General features: G+C 34.9%; 1 protein-coding gene across 1 annotated transcript in view; it reads left to right on the top strand.

Annotated features, from left to right (window-relative positions):
- Nucleotides 1-26666, top strand: part of KHDRBS2 (KH RNA binding domain containing, signal transduction associated 2) — a gene marked incomplete at both ends in the record, with an annotated part of 583702 nt that overhangs the window by 115749 nt on the left and 441287 nt on the right. The window contains one exon of the mRNA XM_080700366.1: nt 9455-9582. Within this exon, the coding sequence (XP_080556492.1) occupies nt 9455-9582 (128 nt within the window). The remainder of the gene's footprint in view (nt 1-9454; nt 9583-26666) is intronic.

Here is a 26666-nt window from a genome sequence, read left to right as displayed (position 1 = left end):
TGATATCAGACAAGTTAGACTTTAATCCCAAAATTATTAGTTTATTGGTAAAAGGAACAATCCAGCACAAGGAAATAACAGTAATCAACATCTAAAAATCAACATCTATGACCCAAACATAGGTGCAGCTACTGTCATAAAACATATTCTTTGTGACATTAAGTCACACATAAATCCCAATACAATAATACTGGGAGATTTCAACACCCCTCTCACACCATTAGACAGATCTTCCAAACAAAAGGTCAGTAAAGATGCCTCAGACCTAAAGAACACCATTAATCAAATAACCTGTTGGACACATATAGAATATTCCACCCAACTACAGCAGAGTTTACAATTTTCTCAGCTGTTCACGGGACCTTCTTCAAAATCGATCATATCCTGGGCCACAAAATGAGCAGTATCAAATTCAAAAAATGTTACATACTTCCTTGTGTCTTTTCAGACCATAATGGAATAAAATTAGAAATCAACTACAAGAAAGCCGGGCGTGGTGGTGCACGCTTTTAATCCCCACACTTGGGAGCCTGAGATAGGAGGATCACACAGATTCGAAGCCAGCCTCAGCTACTTAGGCTCCCAGTAACTTAGTGAGATCCTGTTTCCAAAAATAGGTCTGGGAGTATAGCCTGGAGCTAGAAAGCCTCTTGGTTCCACCCCCAGTACCACACACACAAAAAAAAAAAAAAAAAAAAAAAAAAGAAAACCTACAAGAAGACCTGACAAAACACATAAACATGTGGAAACTGACCGCCACACTTCTGAATAAAAAATGGGTCATAGAAGACATAATAGGTGAAATAATAAAATTTCTAAAAACAAACAAAAATAGAGATACAACATATCAAAACCTATGGAACACTTTGAAGGCAGTATTAAGAGGAAAATTTATAGCACTGAGTGCTTGCATAAGAAAAACAGAAAATATTGAAATAAATAACAGCACATCTCAAAGCCCTTGAAAAACAGGAACAATTTAACCCCAAAGCTAGTAGAATACAGGAAATTTTTAAAATCAGAGCAGAAATTAAAGTAGGGAATAAAAAAAACAATACAGAAAATCAACAAAACCAAAAGCTTGTTTCATGAAAAAAATTAACAAGATAGATAAACTACTAGCTAACCTAACTAAAAAAAAAATCAAACCAAATTATGAAGATAATAGATGAAAAAGGAGACAGTACTATTACTACTGATAGTGTAGAAATCTAGAGGATTATCAGAAACTACTTTGAAAAACTATACTCCAACAAAATGGAAAATCTGGAGGAAATTGAGAACTTTCTAGATAAATACAACTTTGCTAAACTGAGTCAAGAAGATATAAAAAATTTAAACCAACCAATAGCAATCAAAGAGATTGAAACAGCAATAAAGAGCTTACCATCAAAGAAAACCCCAGGACCAGATGGTTTTCCAAGTGAATTCTATAAAACCTATATGGAAGAGCTAAATTCAATACTCCTCAAACTATGTCGTGAAATAGAAAAAAGTGGGACTCTCACAAATATATTCTATGAAGTCAGCATCACACTAATACCAAAACTGAATAAAGACAGTTCAAGGAAGGAAAACTATAGGCCTATATCTCTGATGAACTTGGATGCAAAACAATCAAAATACTAGCAACACGCATTCAAAACCACATCAAGAAAATCATACACCATGACCAAGTAGGGTTCATCCTAAAGATGCAGGCTGGTTCAACATAGGAAAATCAATTCATATAATTCATCATATAAACAGAATCAAAGACAAAAATCACATGATCATCTCAATAGATGCTGAAAAAGCATTTGGTAAAATCCAACATTAATTTATGATAAAAACACTACAGAGAATTGGAATAGAAGGAACATATCTCAACATCATAAATGCAAACTACAGTAAGCCCACCGCCAACATCATGTTAAATGGGGAAAAACTTCAAGAATTTCCCCTAAAGACAGGAACAAGAGAAGGATGTCTACTATTATGACTTCTCTTCAATATAGTACTAGAGACTCTAGCCAGAACAATAAGGCAAGAAAAGGAAATCAAAGGAGTACAAATAGGAAAAGAAGAACTCAAACTTTCACTATTTGAGGTGACATGATACTATATTTAGAAAACCCAACAAACTCAACCAAAAGGCTTATAGAATTGATCAACAAATTCAGCAAAGCGTCTAGATACAAAATCAATCTCAAAAAACCAGAAGCTTTCCTGTACACCAACCATAAATCCACTGAAAAAGAAATTCAGAAAACAATTCCACTCAGGATCTCCCACAAAAAAATAAAATACTTAGGAATAAACTTAACCAAGGAGGTAAAAGATCTCTACAAAGAAAATTATAAAACATTGAAAAAAGAAATCCACACTTTTTTACCCCAATATGATGTATGAATACAATGCACCAATAACTGTGATAATTACTGCCATAAATCCATACACAAAATGCTAATTCTCATAATATTATCATTTGATAGCTTTACTTAAAATAAGACTGTAGCTAATTAAATTGCTTGATATCAAGCATCTAGCAAGTCAAATCACTTACTAGCTAAAGCTACTTTTAGCACCCAAATTTAATTCCACAAGCCCCAAACAGCATTTGAAGAAAAATTGCATTTTTGTGTATTGTTGGATTAGTAATTTTTTAAATTAATTTTTTGAATTTGCTCATGCTTACTTTGTGGCCCAGAATATGATCAATTATGGAGAAGGTTCCCTGGACCATTGAGAAGAATATGTATTCTGCTGTTCCTGTTTAAAATAGTCTGTATATATCTATTAGGTCCATTCAGTTTATAGTTTTCTTTAGTTTTGAAGAGTCTTTACTTATCTTTTGCCTTGAAGATCAATCAAGTGGTGTGAGTGGTGTGTTGAAATTTCCCAATATTGTTGTATTTGGATCTATTTGAGATCTGATGTCCTGAAGAGTTTGTTTTACAAATGTGGGTGTACCTACATTTGAGGTACAAACATGTAGGTGAATTGTTTGTTTGTTTTTTTTTTAGTAAAAGGAAGTGCCCTGCTTTGTCTCTTCTGATGTGTTTTAGCTTAAAGTCTATTTTGTTGGATAAACCCATTTTTGGTCTCCATTAGCATGATATATCTTTTTCCATCCTTTCGCTTTTAGCCTATAAATATCTTTGGTTGTGAGTTTCTTGTGAGCAGCATATATTTGAATTATGTTTTTAATCCACATTGCCAGTCTAGGTCTTTTAATTAGTAATTTAAGTCCTTTGACATTTAGGGTTATTATTGAAATACAGTTTTTGTTTTTTTGCCATTTTGTGTTCTATCTTCTGTTTGATATGTTATTTCTTCTTTGCTTAGTTGCCTAGCTGATCTTTGAAATTTCACATAAAAAATGGAAGATGAAAATTTTTCTATGGCTGTTGTGCCCTTTCCTTCTGTGAACACTGATCATTAAAGGTTTTGCTGTTTTGTTAAATTCAAAGCACAGAAAACAGTTTTACTTAGAGACTAAATTAGTCTAATTTGAGGATGGAGCAGAAGAAAACTTCTGCCCCCTTATATTGTGTAAATAGAAATTGTTTCCCATTTAGAATGAAGAATTCTTATCAGAAGGCAGTAATCATCCTTTGTAATGTTGTTAAAATCCTTTTTTAAAATGTCCATAAATCAAGGTTACATTTTTTTATACAACCTTCTATTGACTTTTGGTTTTAAGTGAGGATAAATTTCAAAACATTGAACACTGTAATCATTCCATTTTATACTACATAAAGGATGTTTACATTTTATTGATAAAAACTTATTTTCCCGCACTCTAATTTCATGTCCTTCATTTAAATATATTCTAAAGTTGTGACTTACCTATATAAATGTTTATATATTATATTAAAATATTACTTCCAAAATCTTAAAAACTGAATATATCTTGTTCCTTTAAAATTTCCCTAAAGATAAAATCTGCTAGCTTGCATATGTTCTAAATGTACTTCTCTTTTGTTGGAATTAAGAAATGTGCACAACTGGAATAAAATGTATTTCATCTTACTTAAAAAAAATTAGCATGAAGGCTTTTATATAAAAGGCTCCCAGAGAACATATTCAGTATTTTGTCATAGGTAGTTCTAAAAATATTGATTATATAATTTTGTTGTTAAATGCATTAGTACACATAAAGGAGGTACAGTGTAAGCACTCTAAATTGTTGACCAAAAAATTACTAAGATCAAATTAAACAAATATTTACCACAAAATGAAAAGATATGATCAGATAAATACTTCAGACTCATTCTGTCTCTTTCACACATGCACACACTGCACAGGCACATGCCCTTGATGGTAGGATGTTTTACTGAGATGCCACCTCTTTTCCCTCTACCCCAACTCCCACAGAGTTTGGGTAGGGTGTCTCACCTCCAAGATTTATCATAATTTTGCTTACTGGTGATTCTTCAAGCATGTCTTTTAGACTAAATGCCCATAATTTTTCCTTGCTTTTTACTCTTACTTTTCTATGGTAAATCCTTTACAGATAAGGTAGGCTGTTATTCAGGAGAAGTCATGACTCCTATTGATTAGGATAATAGGATAACTGACATTATCGTGAAGTCCCAGGATCATGCAAAGTGTGTCTGTCTTTGAAATCATTGGAAATTGAGAAATTAATTTTCTATATATTTATTTAAAATATACAAATATTCCATTTAACCTTTGAATGAAGGGAAATTTTTAATGTTAAATCTGTATATATTGAATAACCAAGTCTTAGTGTGAAAAGATTCTGATTTCTCCTTTTATATGTGTGTAATTATGTCATATTTGTTTAAAAATGAAAATCCCTATACTGTGTCAGTAATGAAATATAACCAAAGTAAAATAACTATAAATTATCAAAATACAGATACAGCCTAATACATCAGTTTTGGAGGGAACAGTGTTCCTAATATCTGAAGAAATCTGTATTGTGGATATTAGAAAAATACTGGTAACAAGTGTATGAGAAGCCTATATTAAATATTTATCACTCCATGTTTAGGAAGTATAAATTTTGACTGCAGGAAAAACTCACAGGGGTTAAGAAATTAACTTCATGCTAGGTATGGTGGTACATGCATGTAATCCCAGTATGTGGGAGGCTGACACAGGAAGATGACAGGTTCATAGTCAGCCTCAGGAATTTAAAATCTCAGCAATTCAGTAAGACCTTGTTTCAAAATAAAAAAAAAAATGAAGTAGATTTGGGGTGTAACTCAAAGGTAGAATGTCTCTGGGTTCAATCCCTAGTACCAAAACAAAACAAAACAAAACACAGTGACTTCAGTCCTTTCCTTAAACACAAAAGGCAAGGGTAATATACTATATATAAAAAATGTATGTATGTATATGGAAGGTAGAGAGGAAATAGGAAAGTAAAGGGACTTAATGAAAATGAGAAGAGAGACCAGTGGAATAGTGGAAGGGAACCAGGAGGGAGAGGGAGAGAGGAAAAAGAGGCTTGAGGAAGGAAACAGAACCAATAATATATCCATATGTGAAGGTATCACAAGCAACCTTTCTATTATGTATGGGAAACAATAGGATGTGGTTAGGAGGCAACCACACCAAGAGATGTGTGTATAAATGAATGTATCCTTTAAATCCCACTATGATGTATATAATCAATCAATTACACCAATAAAATTAATACAAAATAATATATTTAAATAATGTCCCCTTTACTAAAATTTAAGTTTTATTTTGAAAGAGTTTAAAACAAAGTTTGAACTGATATTAAATTACAGTTAAAGCTATTGATTATACTAAGCTACAAATATAGGACATGCATTAAGATATTTTAAAAATATTATTAGCAAAATAAAGCACACTTGAATTTGTGTAAAAATATAAATATAGCATGGTTAACCTGGATACTCATTTTTGGGAGGGGAGATGGGGAAGGGAGGAGGGTACCAAGCATAGTCTGAATGTATGCCATTTTCAATATGTTCCCCATACACAAAAAAGAAGAAATTAGATGCTTTCCTGAGTATGTGAAAGCTAAGGAGAAATGAGTAACAGGAGGAACTCTAAAAGAAGAAGGAGATTCTGTAGAGGAGCAAATAAGGCAACCTAACTGAGGGGTTAGAAAGGGGGAAGAAGGATACTCTCTAAAGCACATGATATACTTAAACATATCAAAGTCAGTCACTAAGCCAAGCATGGGAAAGAGGGATGGGGAGGAAATGGCGTGATGATTGGGTAGGGGCTAATTGGGTGATATGTGCATGTATGTCTACTCAAGTCTTGTATCCCATTAAGATGTATGAATACAATGCACCAATAAAAAATAAAAAAAGAAAGCACTCTTTTCATTTATTTTAAAATTTTTAAAATTTATTTTATTTATTTATTTGTTTGTTTATTTATTTATTTATTTATTTATTTATTTATTTATTTATTTATTTGGTGGTCCTGGGGATGGAACCCAAGGGCCTTCTACCTCCAGGCTACACTCCAGACCTATTTTATATTTTATTGGAAACAGGGTCTCTTAAGCCAGCTGGGGCTGGCTTCCAATCTTCGCAATACTCCTGTCTCAGCCTCCCAAGCGTGGAGATTACAAGCATGCACCGCCATGCCTGGCTTTTTTTAAATTTTTTATTGGTGTATTGTAGTCATATATTTTAATGAGGTCCAAGATGGTAGAGGTATACATGCACACATGGGAATTCAATCCAGGAACATTCTTTCTCTAAGATACACTCCTCTCCATTATTTTTATTTTGAAACAGTATCTCTTTAAATTTCTGAGGCTGTTCTTAAACCTGTGATCTTCCTGTCTCAGCCTCCAAAGTATTGGGATTACAGGCTTGTGACAGTATATGCAAGAATAGTACAGTGTGACTCATTGTTCCAGGCCATTTTGTCTCCCATTTCTCTGTATTCCTTTCCTTAAACACAAAAGGCAAGGGTAATATACTATATATAAAAAATGTATGTATGTATATGGAAGGTAGAGAGGAAATAGGAAAGTAAAGGGACTTAATGAAAATGAGAAGAGAGACCAGTGGAATAGTGGAAGGGAACCAGGAGGGAGAGGGAGAGAGGAAAAAGAGGCTTGAGGAAGGAAACAGAACCAATAATATATCCATATGTGAAGGTATCACAAGCAACCTTTCTATCATGTATGGGAAACAATAGGATGTGGTTAGGAGGCAACCACACCAAGAGATGTGTGTATAAATGAATGTATCCTTTAAATCCCACTATGATGTATATAATCAATCAATTACACCAATAAAATTATTTAAAAAACCCAGACAACCACAACCAAAAATCTTTTATTATGATTTGATTGGCATATTATATCAAAGTATATGTAATGTGTACATTTTGCTAAATTAGGAAATGAGTATATACCTTTGAACCTAAAATTGCAACCAATGCCATAAATATATCATTCCTCTTCAAAATTTTTTTCTTATATCTTTCTTTTTGTCATAAAAATGGTTAATATCAGATTTTTCCTTCTCACTATACATATACTATTGTTAACTGTAAACACTTTGCTATATAGTTGATCTTTCTTCATTCTTCAGAATTAAAATTTTTTTGTGCCCCTCACTCCTGTTAAGTACGAGTCTACTCTGTTTCCAGGGAGTGATCCTTTTGGCTTCCACATTAAAGTGATTTTTTAGTCCACTCAGGCTGCTTTAACAAAATACCAGACTGTGGTTTATAAATGGAAATTTATTTCTGACAGTTCTGGAGGTTGGGAAGACCAAGTTAAGGCACCAACAGATTTGATTTCTGGTGAGAGCCCATATTCCTTGATCCATGACACCTTGTCACCGTGTCCACACTTGGCAGAAAAGACAGAAGAGCTCACGTGGGCCTCTTTTATCATGAGAGTCCTAGCCTCCTGACTAAATCACCTCCCCAAACCATTACCTCTTAATAGGGATTTCACCATATTACCATAACAGTTACCATACCAGACAAAACCACTCAGACTTTAGCTGCTGGACCATAAGGTAATGCCATTTTAAATTATTTGCTGAACCACCACAATGTTTTCCATAGTGGCTGCATTGTTTGCATTCCTACAAAAAAATGTATGGTGTTCCTTCCTCCTCCATCTCCTTGCTAACACTTTTTTGTTATGTTTAGTTTTATTTTTAATAGTAGCATTCTAACAAATGTGAAGTGATATCTCATTGAGGTTTTGATTTGCATTTTTTGATGATTAGTAATTCTGATTATTTTTCATATATATTTTTTATTTGGGAAAATGTCTGTTTAGGTTTTTTGTTCATTTTTAAATTAACAATTTGATTTATTGCTCTTTAGTTATAGGAATTGCTTCTATATTTTTTATTTGAATTCCTTGTCAGATACAGGCTTTGCTAATGTTTTCTCACATTCTGTAGGTCTGCCTTTTGTTTTTTTTTTTTTCCTATACAGAGACTTCTATGGATAGATTCCATTTTCCTACTTTTACTCTTGTTGTCTGTGATTTTGTGGTCATACCTAAGAAATCATTGTCAAGATTGCAGTCAAAGCTTTTATCCTCTGTTTTCTTCTACAAGTTTTATGATTTAGGTCTTGTGTTTGTTTTTAATTGATTTTTAGGTTCTATGTGGTACAATGTTAGGTAAAGTCTAATTATGTTATTTTGATGTGGATTCCCAGTATTTCCAACTTGATATATTGGAAAACGCATAGTCTCTCTCCATTTTTGTGTGCTTGGCGCCCTTGTTAAAAACTACTTGGCCATATATGGGAGGATTCAATTTTGACTCGTGTGTGTGTGTGTGTGTGTGTGTGTGTGTGTGTGTGTGTATGTGTGTGTGTGTGTGTGTGTGTGTGTGTGTGTGTGTTACTGCTGTGAACCCAGGGAATTCTACCTTTGAGCTACACCCCATACCTACTTTATTTTGAAACAGGCCCTCACTAAGTTTCCAAGTCTGGCCTACAAACTGCTATCCTTCTGTCAGATTGTACATCTGTTTTTATGATAGTATTATACTGTTTTATTGCTTTAACATTATAATAAGTTTAAAATAAGAACCTATGATGCCTCTACCTTTGTTCTTCATATTTTTTGGGCTATTTGTGGGTCTGTTTTAGTTTTATATGAAACTTAAGGTTGTATTTTCTACTTCTATAAAAATAATTTTGTTATATTTATTGCTGCTTGAAAATTGAAATTTTTCAATAGTGGAAGAGCATATCCCCCCTATTTTTTTAGGAGTTGATGAAAATTACTCAAATACCTTGTATGTTTCACAGAATTTAGTCCCATTTTCCATTATTACTTGCTAATTTTAGTTCATAGAGGTCTCCCCAAACAGGGAGCCATATTCATACAGCTGTTAGCAAGTTCTGTTTCAGGCCCTTTAACATTCAAACTTTAAGATTCCTTCCAAAAAGAGAAATAATACAAACAATCAGCATATTTCTGATGAGATTTTTACATTTCACTTTTTTTTCTTGTCACTTTTTTCAGAAATTGAAAAATTTCAAGGTTCTGATGGAAAAAAAGAAGATGAAGAAAAGAAATATCTTGATGTCATCAGCAACAAAAATATAAAGCTTTCAGAACGAGTATTGATTCCTGTCAAGCAATATCCGAAGGTACTGCAATATAAGCTTTGTTCTCATTGAATTAAACCAATAAAAAAACATGACTTGACATTTTATTCATTGCCTTATATAAAATAAATATGTAAAGCTTTTTTGCATAAGTATATAAAAACTCATATTGACAGGCAAGAAAACTCTGAAAATACATTCATAAGGGCCATTTTCAGCTGAAGGCTATACCATTTTTGTTCTATGCATATAAGAAGCACAATTACTTATCTTAATAATTTAGATATCATGTAATTGATTCACCAGTTTATCCAAATATGCACACTCACTTGATTATGTTTTGATTCATGTTTAATCTGTATTTTTATTATGAAGGGATAGAAGTAAGGATATTAAATATATAGTTAACTAACCAATTTATTGTCTATTTCTTACAAAAATATCAAATAGAGATAGGATTATGATTACCAAACTTGAGTTGTATTTGATGTACATTTGTAAGTTGTAAAATGTGTGGTGTGTTATGATACTATAAGCCATTGAGCAGAGCACAACAATAGTTATGGATTTAAAGTTTAACCTTTTATAATAAAAATTGATTTATCCCTGAGGAGTACACTGGAGAAGGACCTGTTTTCTACAACTTTCTCTCAGAACAATCTATTCCTTTGATTCCTGCTTTGTGTTTGAACCAGTAATTACCCTGTGAATGGCACCGTCCTTTCAAACAAAGGGCAATAAATAACTATGGAAATTCTTGGGAAAATGACCTTCTCATGACTTTACTACATGACCTTTTTTGTATAGATTTTGTCTCAATTAGCCTCCTACTTTACGTTAATTTGACTTCACTTGATACTACATGGAATTGAAAGAAGTTCAAGGCTTTATATTACAGAAACGAGTAGAATGCTGTTCAAGCATTTTAAAAATGATTTAATTTAGCTCTGGTGATTCATGTTAAATGATTTAATCTGGAAAAATATGCCACACTACTAAATTATTTTAATGGGCATTTTAAAAATATATTTGTAACAAGAGATGTTTTGGGGATTTGTGTTAAAGGACAATTAAGCCTCAAAGGATAAGGATTATATATCAACATGTGACATTGTATTTCTAAGAGATTCATGTGCATGTGGGAGAACTATGCCCCATCCTTAACCATTTTTCTTTTTCTCTAAATTCACAAATCCTATATATCATAGTACAATACACATTTTTTCCTAAATTTTAATATCTCTGACTTATATGCATATTATAGTCAGAATCATTTCACAGTCTCTGGCAGGCAGCCTTGGTCATAGCTCATTGTTATTGCCTATGCATATGTAAACTTATTCCTGTCTTGTTATATTGAGTTGTTTGGAGTGTGCAGGCTACACATATGGAGTTTAGTTGCATTTCAAAATGTCTTCAACTAGATTACATCATGATTTAGTGTTGACATGCAAAGCAACTATATATATTGGGGTATCAATCTGATATTAATGAAGGCAATTTTTATCCTTGGAGAAATGAGAAAAATTCCATATTTTTCTGTATTGCAACAAACAAGTACCTTATAGGACTTAAGAAACCAAGGCATACATACATGGCCGGAGTTGCCTTCTGTTTCATTACCCTAGACATATAAAATGTATACCTATCACAAGTCTGGATAATGTGGAATAGCATGAGAGGAACCGTACAAGTATTATTTCCAGTTGTGAGAGGATGTCTGTTCACTGCTTGCAACTGTACCTATTTGTTCACCTGAGCAATTCATCCTCGAAATGCCTTTTAAAAATATCTTTTGATGTGTTTTCAAAATCCTCTGAAATATATCAGACCTGTTTTTTCAATTAAATTTGCCCCAAGGCCCCCTTTTTTATTTCTCAACTTCAGTTACTGCCATCTTTTTAAAGCAGTATATTGCCAGGAGTGTAGATCTGCCCCACATTTGTCCCCTTTTAAGATCAAACACAGCCATGTTCCCCTGCGCTGCTTTTTCGAATCAATTCCTTATGTAGATTAATGCAGAAAATTAAAGTTCCAAAATATGTTCAGAAGCATTTCAGTTGCTTTCTATTTTTTCTCCTTCTACACAGTCCCAGAGAGGGGCTGTCTTCTGTGTCTGTTTAGGTGTCATCTACAGTTGCAACTGGCCAGGTCCTCCCACAAACCTTGTGTTTCCTTTTCTGTACTTCAGAAAATGAAATACCCCAATCCAAATCCTTGGTGCATATCATTTTTCTAACTTTTTAAGTAACTATCAAGATCATTTAAGAATAGTTAATAGAGGTCCAGCGTTACAAATTATGGAAACCGTGACCACATTTCAAAGCCAAACATAACCACTTTCAAACTTGAGAACACCTCTATATTTTTCCAAGCACCATAGTCTTCTGGAAGCCACTATGTAGCTTACAACTTAAACCTGTTTCATCTTGGCCAGACAGAGACCACTGCACAGCATTGCTTTTTATTTTCCTTAAGGAAATGGAAGAGAGGATTTGATGGGTTTTATGATTTCAGTTTCATTCATATCAGTTTCCTAGTCTCTCAACTGTGAATTTAAATCTCAATTGAGAAAATGGTATAACACTCAGATTCACATTTTCAGTGAGAAGGAAGAAAAAGGGAATTCAAAGTACATATAGGCTGCATTTTCTCTCCAATAGAATGACTCCTGATAGAGCCCTGTTTTCTAGCAAATTTTTGGAATTTGAAATGAAATTTACATATTTAGTACTTCTCTTTCCTGATGGTGCTTTCTCTTAATTAATGCCCATACTATGTATGTTAAATGTGTTTTTTTTTTCAGTTTTCAGTTTTTTAATCTTTCTGTCTCCATCTCACTTTGGCCTATATTTTCCTAATTTGGAATTTTGAGTGCTTCATCCCCCAACAGTCTTTTTTATGGGCTTAGCACACCCTCACAAAATATGTCCTTGTTCTTCTTGAAATAAGACCAATTTTTCCTTCTTTCCCATATCTACAGGATCTTCAATCTGTTTTAATCAGTCATTCCCTTCTGCCATGATGTCTGCTTGCCCCTCCCTCTTCTTTTCTCTCTCTCTCCCTCCATCTCCATCCCTCTCTCTCTCCCTCCCTCTCTCTCTGCTCCTTTGTGCTAGCATGCTCTCTCCCTCTCCCTCTCCCTCTCCCTCTCCCTCTCTCTCTCTCTCTCTCTCTCTCTTGCTTTCTCAAATCCCAGACATGTTTTTTACTTAGCATGACTCACTCAGCTATCTGCTATTGGAAAAATACCTAAGATAATCAGCTTGTAAAAAAAAAAGTGTTATTTATATAGTTTCACAGTTTTCTTTTTTTAATATACTGTTACTGTAATTCTCTAAAAAAATGAAGTTTGGGTGATATAAATGTACATTGCATGATTTGATGATTTGAACTGTTTCCTTCATCAGGTCTCTGTCTTCCACTCTACTCCTCCCTCCCCAAATTCCCTTCCAATATTATACTGGTCTCTCTTCCCATTTACCTGAAGACCTGTTGTTGCCCAGTTTCTCTGTAGCTTTCACATATGACAAAGCATACAATCCTTCACTTGCAGAGAGTGGCCAGTCTCACTTAGCATAATATTTTGTAGTCCTGTCCATTTTCCTGCAAATGACATAATTTTGTTCTTTTTATACAGCTGAGTAAAATTCCATGGTGTGTTTATACCACAGTTTCAGAATTGATACATACCTAGACTGGTTTCATAATTTGGCAATTGTGATTTGTGTTGCTACAATCATAGGTATTTTGACAAAGGTGCCAAAGCACACACACTGGAGAAAAGGGAGTCTTTTCAATAAATGGTGCTGGGAAAACTGAATAGTAATATGTAGACTATGTAGGTATCTCTCACCCTGCACAAGAGTCAACTGAAGATGAATAACCTATATATAAGACCCGGGGTTTGCTATTACTTGAAGAAAACACTGAATCAACTTTCTAACACATAGGCATTGGTAGAAACTTCCCAATATACCCCCTAAAGTTCAGAAAAGAAAACTGAGAATTAATAAATGGGGTGGCATAAAATTAAAAAGCTGCTGTTCAGAAAGGAAACAAGTCTGAAGATACTACAGAATGGGAGAAATATCTTTTCAGCTATTCCTCTGATAGAGGACTAATATATAGAATATAAAAAGAACTAAAATAAATAAATAAAAATGGACAAACTGGGCATGGTGGCGCATGCTTGTAATCACAACATTTGGGAGGCTGAGATAAGAGGATCAAGGTTCGAAGACAGCCTCAGCTACTACTTAGTGAGGCCCTTTGCAACTCGGTGAAACTGTTTCAAAATAAATAAAAAATAGAGCTGGAGGCAGTAACTCAGAGGTAGAATGCCCCTTGGTTCCATCCCCAGTACTGCCAAAAAAAAAAAAAAATAGGTAATTGTATTGAATAAATACTTCTAAAAAGAAGTATAAATGGCTAATTAAAGTACTAGCTTGAGTTATATGCAATTGTATCATGTTTCATTGGGGAAACACATTTCTAAGACAAATACTGAAGCCACAAGTAAATGAATGATTTTATAATGTAAATAAGTTAGAGGAAAATCTAACTACCTTTAAAACATTAGTCATTAAACCTGAAACTTACAGTTAAAGAATTGAGTTAAGAACTACCCAACTCTAGAATGATTTCTATGGTACTGGTGACTCATCAGCATGTTTTTGAATACTTCTATTGATTAAAAAATTTCACTGCATTATAGAATAGCTGGATCAAGTAATGAGATATTGCAACTCAGTGTTTTATTTTTCTCATCAAACTATGATCCTTAACCTTATCCTTGTGCTTGGTTTTTGTCATCTGCAGCAATAAAGAACTTACTGGAAATAAGGTTTTACTTGAGCTATCACTGTTAAGTTGTCATTACTTAGTTTCCATGACAACATGATTTATTTTTATCTTTTGTTTAAAAAAAAAATAGTTGAAGCCGGGTGTAGTGGCAAACGCTTGTAATCCCAGCATTTGAGAGGCTGAGGTAAGAAGATCAGGGGTTTGAGGACAGCCTCAGCTACTTAGTGAGGTCCTTTGCAACTCAGTGAGACCCCGTTTCAAAATAGAGAATAAAAAATCAGACTGAGGGTGTAGCTCAGAGGTAGAATGCTCCTGGGTTCCATCCCTGGTACCATAAAAAAAATAAAATAAAATAATTGCATTTCTCTGCCTAGTTTGCTGATTTCTCATCTCTTACACAACTTCTTAATGGATCATCCAGACTATTGTTCTCTATCTTTCATCTGTGGCATGATTTTATACAACATATAATAAGCTCATGGTCCATTCCGGACCTCTCTGCAAGAGAGTAGCTCCCCAGTTGACTTCCTTACAAGGGATATCTAGATATCTCAGACTCAGCTGGTTTTCTCACTGCACATCTCCTTCACCTGCAGCTGTTTCAGTTGGTAATAGCACCATCAATTTACTGCTCAGACCAAAATCCAAGGAATCACCCTTGACTCTTTCTCCTGCAAATCCTATCCACCCTGCCAGGCAAGCCTAGACTAAGTGATACTCAAATCAGTCAATGATCAGCAAAGATGCTGTGTAGGACCTGGTCCTGGCTATAACCTCATAGGTCCTCAGAGAGCCCCACTGCGGCTGTATCAGAGCTGCTTTACTTGCCAGAGGGTTCAACTATAAAAATAAAATAGTTGTGGAGGAAATTTTACTTGATGTTGAAGCCTACTTGATCATTTAACCAAAATTTTCAAATTAAAGTGAAGTTAAAAGGTTAACTCACTTTCAATTCATTATTGAATATCTTGTTATGGCTCTGTTATTTAATTACCCATGTTTATTAAGTAGAGTATATTGGCCATTATGTGACCTTTTCAAAACGAGCTTATACAGCCTGCATATCACCTTTCAGGATATTCCAATCAATTCATTCAGTCATCCAAGAGACTTTTTTGTTCATTTGTGTTTATTTTTTTTTTCATAGTTGGGGTCTCACTAGTTACCCAGGCTGGTTTACAACTCAGACTCAAACAGTCTTCCAGCCTCAGCATCCAGAATAGCTGAGACTCCAAGTATGTGCCACCATGCCAACTTTGATATATATTGAATCTCTGTGATATTCACTTAGCAATCATTAATAAGAAAATGAAAAAGACACTATAACTGGTCTCAAAAATGCTATACATTAAACAATTGTCCAAATATGCTCTTATACCGGGATGAATCCATAAACTTTGGGTCTTAATGAATTTTCATAAAAGATGTAAGGTTATTTTTAAGTTTCCTTTAAGATTTGGTAGCTAAGGTATAAAAAACAAGCATATGGAAAAATAGGGAGAGGTGGTTATTTGGGATGCAGGGTTGAGAAAAGCAGAGATAAGATCCAGGTTTGTTAGGGTTTGACTTAGAATGCCCCTTTAGACTTCATGGATACCAGGCAGCCATGTTGGAGGCAGGGCTTGGTGGTGAGCAGTACCTGGGGTGTCACCTTTAGGGTTATATCTGGTCCCTTCTCCCCTTGCTTGCTTTCTTGTGTCTGACCTCCATGTTGTGAGAGTAGAGCTCTTGTTTGTTTTCATTTTCATGTTCTCCCTCTCCTCTTTCCTACCTCCCCTCTCCTTCTCTTTCTCCCCTTCCCCCTCTCCCTCTCCCTCTTTGTTCTATGCCCTGAGCTCCACAGACTTGTTCTAGCCTACAATGGATTGAACCCCTAAAATTTCCAGAACTGTCACAAAGAAATCTCTTTCCTTTCAGTTATTGTCAGCTTTCTTGGATTTCAGAAGTGAGAATGCTGACTAAAACAGAGGTGATGATTACTGTCAGAGCCCCTCAGGAAAGAAACCTTAACTCATACTGATGTTTTAGATCTGGCCTCTTTTCTTGCCTGTAGAGTTTCTTTCTGAAGGGAAATCTGTTCAGAGGGAAACACAAAAAGTGCTCTGGACATGTATGTTTGTATCACACTGAACCTAAATATGATGTGTAATTACAATGCACCAATAAAAATACAAAAACTACAGCATGATCAAATGTTGTTTTTAGTTACTAAGGAGAGCTGTGGAGAGACAGTATAACAACAATGAGGAAATAATAGAACTTTGAACCAGATAGACCTGTGAGTCCAACACTTTCGTCCAACACTTTCGTCCAACACTTTCGTCCAACACTTTTGTCCAACACTTTCGTCCAACAATAAACAATGAAGAGTTTCCTAAACACTTTCACACCTTCATCCCCAATGTTGTTTAGCTCAACATGAACATGCTGACATATCTTGGGGTTTTACCCCAAGAGAATAAATGTGCAAGCTTGGTATGGTGTCAGAACATGTAAAATTAATTTCTTCTGGATTTTCATTTAATAACATTGTCTTTGAGGGAGTACCCACCCTGTGCCACATTCTTAGCATATTTGATAGTTAAAATTATTTCTGTAGAGAAAATAAAAATAATTTCATTCATGCAAGGAAAATATTAATACATTAATAAAAATAGGGAGTAAGTACATGAAAGGAAGGAATGATTAATGGTAATAAAAAAATCTTATGTGTTGTTGGGCACAGTGGAACAAGCCCCAGATAATGAAGAGGTAAAGATAAAAGGATTACAAGTTCAAGGGCAGCTTGGTCAATTTAGTAAGACCATGTCCCAAATTTTTAAAAAGTAAACAAAGGCTGGGGTGTGGTTCATTGAGTGCCCTGGGTTCAACCTTTAGTACCACCACCACAACAAAAGTTTGCATTGACAACTTACCAGGTATCAGACACATTTCCTCTGTGATTCTTATTACCTCATTTAATCCACTCAGTATTTCTGTTGAATAAGTATTACATACAAATAAAATTGAGGTTCAGAGAATTAAGTAACTGTAAGGAGAAAGTTAGCTATGAATGCTATTTTCTATGTCTACCCAGCTTATTGATACTTTTTTATCTGTCTGTATTTAAGTTTAATTCTGAACCATTGTTCTTTACCTATATAATTGTTCAAATGTTTGGAAATTGGGATGGGGGTAAAGAAATGTTGTATATTGGGAAATTAAAATTCTCTACCTGATATTAAACCATGAAATGAATATTTATATTAAATGTTATTATTTTATGTACTATGCCTTAGATTTATTTTCCATAGTCCACTCTGTATTAAATCACAGAAGTACATCCCCTGCAGTAGATGTTGTTTACTTCTATATTCTCAGAAATAGAACTGCTACTACCTAATATCCCAGAATATAAGTTATTTTTAATTACACATAACTAAGTGGGGATGAAATTTTCTCTGTTATGCAGTTAGGTGGGTATTTGTTGAACAAATTACCTGACAAGTATCAAAGCTTCACAAAATTCTTTATCACTTATGTCAATAGCAACAGGGCTTCATTGTATAATATCAAAATAGAAATTATGCCCATGTTGTTCTTAGCTTATCTCATTTTTATTTTTCTTTAGAGTAAGGTATTATGTTTAACCTAATGGAAGAAATATTAATTGGTATTTATACGGGCTACAAAATTATTTTTAGAAGAGTAACTTTCTTCTTTGTGTGTGTGTGTGTGTGGTATTGGGGATGGAACCTAGGGTCATTCTACCTCCGAGCTACACCCCCAGCCCTATTTTTATTCTTTATTTTGAAACAGGGTCTCACTGAGTTGCAAAGGGCCTCACTAAGTACCTAAGGCTTGCTGCGAACCCCGATCCTCTGGTCTCAGCCTCCCAAATGCTGAGATTATAAGCATGCGCCACCACACGCAGCTGAAGAGTAACTTTCAATGGTAGAAAAATCTAATTATACTTTTCTGGTTTTAAGACATTAGCAAGAAATAGAATCTAACAAAAATACTTAGGAGAGTATTACCCTTACTGTACTCCTTCTGACGGCAGTTCAAATATGACACTAATTGTAGGTTAAAATGGAACATATATTTTAAGATAAAATTTTAGTATGGAAAATTTAATTTCTATTAAAATTTATATTTAAGATAAAGTTTTAATATAAAATTAAATTTCCAGAGAAGCCAATACATATTTTAACCTTCATCAAATAAAATCCTTCAATTTCATGAGTACTTTTCATACTTTTGATTATCAAAATCCAATTTCAAAGTATTAAAATAATTTTATTTAATACTTTTATACTAATCCTGCCATTTTTATTATTGACACATTTTCATGTTGGCCATTATATATTGCTTGCTTCAATATGAGCTTATTGAATTAGTCAAAAAATGTGTATTATAAGATTTAATATCATCTTCAAAAATTCTCTCTGAATTTGGCTGTTAAAAATAAGTTCCTGGTTGATGAAAAATATGTACTAGAAGATACACAAAAAGCACATAGTAGAGCTTGGTACACTTTTTTGCATGTTTGTCATTTTTATATTTGTATCACACATGGTATGAAATTAAGATATTCTTCATATAATGATTCTGCACCTGAGCTGTAAAGTATACAATTACATCATGGGCATTGTTAAGATTCTTTATTTGGTATATATGAAATTGTTTCTCACTAAACCATGTGAAATGCATCGGGGAAATGCATGAAATTAACATACCCATTTCTACTGTCAAATAATATGTTTAACTAGGCAGAAATTGCTGCTGTCCTATTCCACATGTGTGAGAGTAATCCAATCATGTACTTAGAAAATATGATGGGATTTCGTCATATACCAGTCGATAGAGCACTTCAGTCTTCACAAAAATGGAACGATTATGCAAAAACATTTCTCTTTCCCATTTTCATCCTTCTTGCAAATAATTTATGTGAACTTTTACATTTTTGTAAACCAAAAGACAGATCTGGGAATAGCTTGTACTGTGCATTTTAAAAACAACTATATGAGGAAAATGTTTTGTATTATATAAATGATATTCATGAATTAAAGAATAACAGCTTAGCAGTAAAATTGAGTAAAATGAGCCAAGTATAGTAACAAATGCTTGTAATCCTAGTACTTGAGAGACTGAGATTGGAAAATTGCAGGTTTGAGCCCAGCCTTAAAAACCAAGTAAGACTCTGTTTCAAAAAAAATAGTAAAATAGGGCTGGGGGTGTGACTCAGGGGTAGTATGCCCCTGGTGTCAATCCCAGTAACAACAATACAAAGGAGATAAAATGATATCTGCATATTTTGCTATGTCCTGAGCAGAGGCAACCCTAGTGAGCTTGAAGCCTGTGTATGAGGTAGAAGGCATAGACTTTGTGATTTTGGCCTTGGTCCCTTACATTACTCTGTACCAATCCTTGAGAATCTCACCTACCACGATCTTCAGAATCTTATTTGCTAAAAATGTTCTAGAGTCCAAGCCTTCATTTTTTTAAATTGGTGCATTGTAGACATACATCTTATCGGAGAACAAGATGGTGGAGGTATACATGCTCATATCACTTATTTGCCCTTCCCCAATTCCCACCCCATTCCCTCTGTCCTCCCTTCTCATGTTTGGCTTACTAATTGAATTTGATGTTTGTGAATGTGTAATATGTAAATTAAGGAATTTCCTTTTTTCCCCCTCCCATATCCCAGTTAGTTTGCCTTTTTTGTTCATTTATGGTTCCTCCTTTGTTTGGAGTTTTTCCTATGAGCTTTTTTTCTCCCTAGCTGACACATGTTAGGGAGATAATCTAGTTTTTTACTTTGTGACTGACTAATCTCCCTTAGCATAATGTTCTTCAATTCCATTCACTTCCCCACAAATCATTTTTATTTGGTATCTTTTCTTGATCTCCACATTTGTGTAGTCAGTGATTTAGCTGATATCTTCATATGAATATCCCTAAGGTAACTCAGACTCCAAAACCTCAACCTCAGTTCTCTTTTCATTAGCATCTGCTTTTACTCTTTATTGGAACTAAATGGAACATCAGTCTTGCTGCATACACAGAAGCTGAATGTCCCTTGATCCCTGGATCTGTTTGGTCTTACCTCCTAAAGGCATCTTAAATCCACTCACATTTCTCCAGCCCCACTGCCACCTTTCTTCCATCTTACCATTATCAAGAGGCTCTGTATTCCTGCTGTAGCCTTCTAATTGTTTTTTGCAAAATGTAGTCATCTGATTTACTTTTCACATAAGATCTTGAGTAAGTACGTATTTTAAAATACTGTCATCCTCTGATATGAGACATTTTAGCACTCCTCTGTTGCTTAAATCTGATCTCTGGGACACTTCTGTGATGTGAGTTATCCCCCCCTCCCTAGAGGTGTGCCATCAGTCACATCTATCTTTTGGTATATTTGTGACATGAATAATCTTCAAAACTAAAAGATTTTTTATGTGATTGTTTGTGTAACTGAAATCCAAGGAAAATAAATAAGGTATGTGGTCTAATTCTTTAAATAAACTGACCCTTCAATTAATCTTTCCTTTGTATCATTAATGATTCTCAATATTTTATCTTCATTTTGCATAATCCTTTACCCCCTTGTTTATTAATTGTTTACTTCTTTCTCTCCTCTCCCCTTCTACTTAACTCTAAGGTAGGAGAAACTGGGAATTTTAAGAAGTGATTCCCTACATAGGGAAGATGAGAGAGAGGGGGCATATAAGTCAGAATCCTGCTTTTTTACAGCAGATACTCTAGCACCCAGGACTTCTCTTGTATACTCTTTTTTAATTAAATGAAAATTTTATGCATTTATGGTGCACTGAAATTATATACTGTTTGATATATTATTGAAGTTGTCTGGCTTAAAGTCTTCTCCACTTACTTTCCTGAAATAGGGCATTTGAAATATTTCTCCTTTCTTCCCTTCAAATCTAGATTAGGAAATAATGCAACAAATAAAATAAGGCAGAAGGAAATAGGAATGGAGGAGGGAGGTGGTAAGAGAAGCCACAGGCAGAATCTCAGTGACATCTGTGTTGTCGTGCTGAGCCAGCATGTTTGTGCTCCCTGTTTACTTACCTTTCCTCAACTAGCACTCTCTCCAGAGACTTCTGTAAAATCTTCTCTGATGACTTCTCAAAGCCTCTCACTGTGGACCAGCAAGACCCTGCTTGACTGGCCCACTCTGTCCTGTCCAGGAAGTATAGGGGTCATTTTGATAAAAATAAATAAAAGCTTTCATTAGTTAAGAAGAAAAAACAAAGGACAAAGACTCAAAAAAAAATTATTACCCAAATTCCCTAAGAAAGGCCTGTTTTGTGACTTGGACATTCGGTGGGGCGGGTGCAGCAGCATGCCTGTGAGCAAGGGCTGAGAGTGTTACCTTTAAAATCTTACTATGAAATTTTTAGGCAAAGTCGTGATGGAGGCCTTCTGCATGGTTTTTGTGGCTCAAGAGTGCTGAGTATACTTTATGCCAGGCATTTTAGAAAAGGCAAATGAGTTTTCTTCATTATATGTAGTTGTTATAAGGACATCTGAGCGAGGCTGATAGCAGCTGCTCTTGGGTCACCTGTCCAGCTCCCTAGAAGCTAAGAATGGCCCTATAGAAAACTTGTCCACCTTACAAGAAAATTCAATAAAAATAAAAATTGGGGATGCTCCTTATTCCACTTATTTTTATTTTGGGGCACTATGGATTGAAAACAGGGGCATGCTCTATCCCTGCTACATCCTCAGCCCTTTTTTTAAATTTTTTTTCTTTTACTTTGAGGCAAATTTTCTATAAATTGCCCAAGCTGGCTTTGAACTTGTAATTCTTTTACCTCAGGCTCCCAGGTAGCTGGAATAATAGGCATGGGTTATGGCTCTTAGCTGTATTATTTATTTTTTATACATGTTTTTCAAAGGGGAAACATTTTGCTTAATCATTATTCTGTGATTAAAAAAAAAAAAAGAGATAACTAACCAGGTAGTGGCACAGGCTTATAATCCTAGTACTGGGAGGCTGAAACAGGAGGATCACATGGGTTTAAGGCCAGCTTGGGCAACTTGGTGAGACTCTATCTCAAAATAAGCAGATTAAAAAAAGGTGGGGCTAGGATTATAGAATGCTCTTAGATTCAATTTCCTGTATCAAAAACGGAAAAAATAAAAGCAAAAAATTTCTTGTCAGATATTTGTCTTTCCAAGGATCGTGTATTAAAATTTTCATTCTAATACTAATCTGAGAAAAAGTGACCACTTGCTATTCAATTTGAAATATGCATGGGCTCCAGAATGTGAGTCAGTATAAATATTTTTCTGCTTTATTACTAAATAAAATTTATTTTACAATAAGCATACATTAAGGAATTTTATTTTTTGTTTGGCATTAGCATTATACAAGCAAATTTGGATTCAGAATTTGACTCTGCGGCATGTTTAAAATACTAAGCAGGCTATTCCCAAATGTTCAGTGCATTCATACTTTATGGTAATGAAGTTAAGTCTTGAAAGAGAATGAAACTAATCCTTGAGATAAGACCTTAAAATGTGCACTTTAGCGTTTATCCCATTGAGAAAGCTATACACTATGAAATAATGTGTCAAAATCCAGAGTTTCTCTGCCAAACCCTTCAACTATGTAGGTAATCACCAGTGACCCTGGCCAAAGCCCTGATGGTTTCAGGAGGCACCAGGACTCTGCCTCCCTTAGACTGCTGAGTTCACAGAGTTAAACATGCAGCTGGGTGAGCCTGCAGCAGGCCAAAGCTATTAATTTGTTTATTTCAGATCTGAGTTATATTCCCTGAGGTTACTTGTCATGCACAAGTCATGTTTCAGTCACTCCTAAGGAGCAGGGCTTGGTAGAGTGACAGCTTCCAGCGGCCTGTGCCAGTTTAAGCCAGTCGTCCTCTGCACAGGAGGGACAAAGGAACCACACAGAAGAATTTAGTTAGGTCAAGATTTGAATATGGATTTTCCAGCATCATCTCTAGTAACATTTTAGACAGTCTTCTATGCAAATTGTATGTCTTGCCTTTAAATAATCTAATAGATTAAATGATTAGTTGTATATTGCACAGAAGAGATTCTTTTTAGATAAATTATGTACGATTTTTAAGTAAATAAAATAATGCCTTTGCTATTGAAAGATATTCTATCCCATTTGTCTTAATATGTGTAAAAACACACTTTTAATGAATCCTTATTACAGGCTAGGCACATTGCTAGCCAGTTAATTTGTATTATATTGTTTAAGCCTCACAAAGTCTCCATGTAAGGAGTTCTAGTATTCTTTTTAACAGAAGAAAACACTATGGCATGGAAAGTAAAGTATTCTGTCCCATCTCATAGCCATCAAGATATGGAGTGGGTCTTAAACTCAGGCAGTCTGAATCTAGGCCATACACTTAATTTTAGCTGCCCTATGCAGAAGCTGTTGCACATATTTTACCTCTTATTTCATTTTATATCCATATGGTTTGTATTAGCTGCATAATATATCATAATACATATATGTACTTTTTTAGATATTGCCTTTTTGCTTCATACAGTGCATATAAACCTTATTCAAAACTATACACTATTGCTGATTCTTTTTAGAATCATGTATTGATATTTTTCAGTTATGCTGGGTTACTTGTGTTATGTTTTTTGTGTGTATGTGTGTGGTACTGGGGGTGGAACCCAGGGGCTTTTTCTATCTCTGGTCTCTACTCCCAGACCTATTTTATAATTTATTTGGGTCTCACTAAGTTGCTGAGAGCCTCACTAAGTAGCTGAGGCTGGTTTCGAACCTGTGTGATCCTCCTGTCTCAGCCTTCCAAGCGCTGGGATTACAAGTATGCACCACCATGCCTAGCTCTATGCTGGGTTACTTTAAGTTACCATTGTGTGTGTGTGTGTGTGTGTGTGTGTGTGTGTGTGTGTACAATTTTTCTTTCTCTTGTGTTAACAGGGACCTTGATTCACTGCCTAAAAATCTTGAGCAGTCTGCTGCCACTTCCTTCAGAGCTTGTTTAGTTAATCTGCATCTCCAAAATGTGTGCTATTATCTATCTTATATTATATGGGCCCAGAGAAGATTAAATTGCATTTTTCTTTTCTATAACTTCAGAAGTATTTACTTAAGATAAACGTTAACGGAAGGCCTGTGGATCACTGAAGAGGAAAATCAAATATTGAGACAATCATATTGTTTAACATATTTCATAAAAAGCCCAACCAAACCCTACATTTCCAGAGAAAAATTCTAGGATTGTGCTTGTGAACCATAGAAACAGGTGCATTTCATGTGACAGGATGCTAATCTCATTTGTGTTTTGTGCTAGAAAAAAGGAAGACTCATATCTACCCACTGCATAAAGAGGGGCAAGTGCTGTGGTATCCAGTGTAGAGGTGAGGAAGCCGAACCTAGGTTTAGGGACACCCACTAAGCATCCTGGCATCGTGTCGGTGGTCTGTGGCTGAGGCAGAGTTCGAGGGCTGTGAATCCAGAGTTCCTACACTCTCACTCCTCTTCCTCTGCCTTATGACAAAAAGGTGCAGATGGAATCCTAGGGAGCAGCAGGGTTGAGACAGAGCTTCCACAGAGAACATAAAAGAAGTGCCCAGGGGGAAAAGAATTAAAATAAATATCAAGCACAAATTATGAGGGGCTACCTTTGGCTTTTAAAATGATATAAGAAAAAGACAGAAATCTATCAGTTGCCTACTGGCCTACACATTAAAATCATTAACACAGCAATTTGATGTCTCGTTTATAAATATTCATTGGGTGGTAGGAATATGAAAACTTCTGTGGTTCAGCCCTAAACACTAAAGGACTAACAATCTACTTTTGGGGAAAACAATGTAAATATTGAAAGAAATTAATCAAGTAAATGGAGAGAAAGCTAGTGCGTGCGTGAGTGAGAGAGAGAGAGAGAGAGAGAGAGAGAGAGAGTGAGTGTGTGTGTGTGTGTGTGTGTGTGTGTGTGTTACTGAAGATTGGATCAAGGGATGTTTTACCTGTGAGCTACATTGTCAACCCTATTTTATTTTTAATTTTTTTAAACAAAGTCTTGCCAAGTTGCTGATGACCTTTCTAAGATTGCTGCAGCTGGCCCTGAACCTGTAATCTTCCTGTCTCAGCCTTCTAAACACTGGGTTCACAGATGTGTGCCACCACATCTGGCTAGGAAACAGCATTTTTTTTTTAATTTGGGTGCTTTGAAAGTTGCCCATTTGGATCAGATATTTTTCTAAATAATTCAAGTTTTAAGCTGGGTGTGGTGGTGCATGCTTGTAATCCCAGCATTTGGGAGGCTGAGACCAGAGGATCCCGGTTTGTGGACAGCTTCAACTACTTAGGCCCTCTGCAACTTAGTGAAACCTTGTTCCAAATTAAAGAATAACAAATAGGACAAGGGGTGTAATTTTAAAGTAGAGTGCCCCTGAGTTCCATTCTCAGACCCGCAAAAAAATAAATAAATAAATAAATAAATAAATCAGGTTTTAATCCTTGATAGAATATCATTTAGTAAGAAGGGCAAATATCATGATTTGATATTTAGGTTCTGAAATGCTACTGCTCTGAATTAAAATGCCACATTACTTCTTATTAACTGCAGTAACTAAGGCAAGGCACTCTCCATCCCTACCTCTGAGATCACTGGCCATCTACAAAATGGGTTACAAATAATATTAACTAGAAGAGGGCTTCTTTTATTTCCTTTTGTAAAAATTAAATGAAGCAGATTAATATTCCACACATTCTAGATTGTGGTAGTGATCAAGCCCTCAATGTATGTTCTAGTTTCTAAAGTATTTTGTTTTAAATAAATTCTTAAAGAGGATTCCTGTATCAGCTGCCACCACCCACTTGGTGGCAGCAAAAAACATTACCAGGGATATTACTCAAAGGAGACATTCCTCAGATGATGGAACTAGATTGTGGTAAATGAAAGAATTGGCCCTACACAGCTGGATTGAGTCTAGCTTTTTTTTTTTTTTTTTTTTTTTTTGATCTGGGTAACTTTCCAAAATGCTGCAAATACTGATCTGTTTTGCCATGAATTAGAATGAAAAGAGGTAGAGATAGAAGAATTTGTTCCTCCTATTAATTTATGATGTACACCCTGAACGTTGACACAAGAGAAAAATATTGAGTTCAATATTTAGGTTGGCCAGCCTGCTTATCATCTACTTCTAACACCTGTTAGATCAAGGGTTTGAACCACAAATTTGTCTCACAGACCTGTACTGATCAAATGTGGTGATTGTTTTTCTCCATCACGTTTCTGGTATATTTTTAAGGGTGATGTTTTAATCGTTTTTTTTTTTTTTTTTTTTGCTGAGAA

This window comes from Muscardinus avellanarius (genome assembly GCF_963383645.1).
Source record: "Muscardinus avellanarius genome assembly, chromosome: 8".
Lineage (NCBI taxonomy): Eukaryota > Metazoa > Chordata > Mammalia > Rodentia > Gliridae > Muscardinus > Muscardinus avellanarius.
This window is presented reverse-complemented; position numbering and strand designations above follow the sequence as displayed.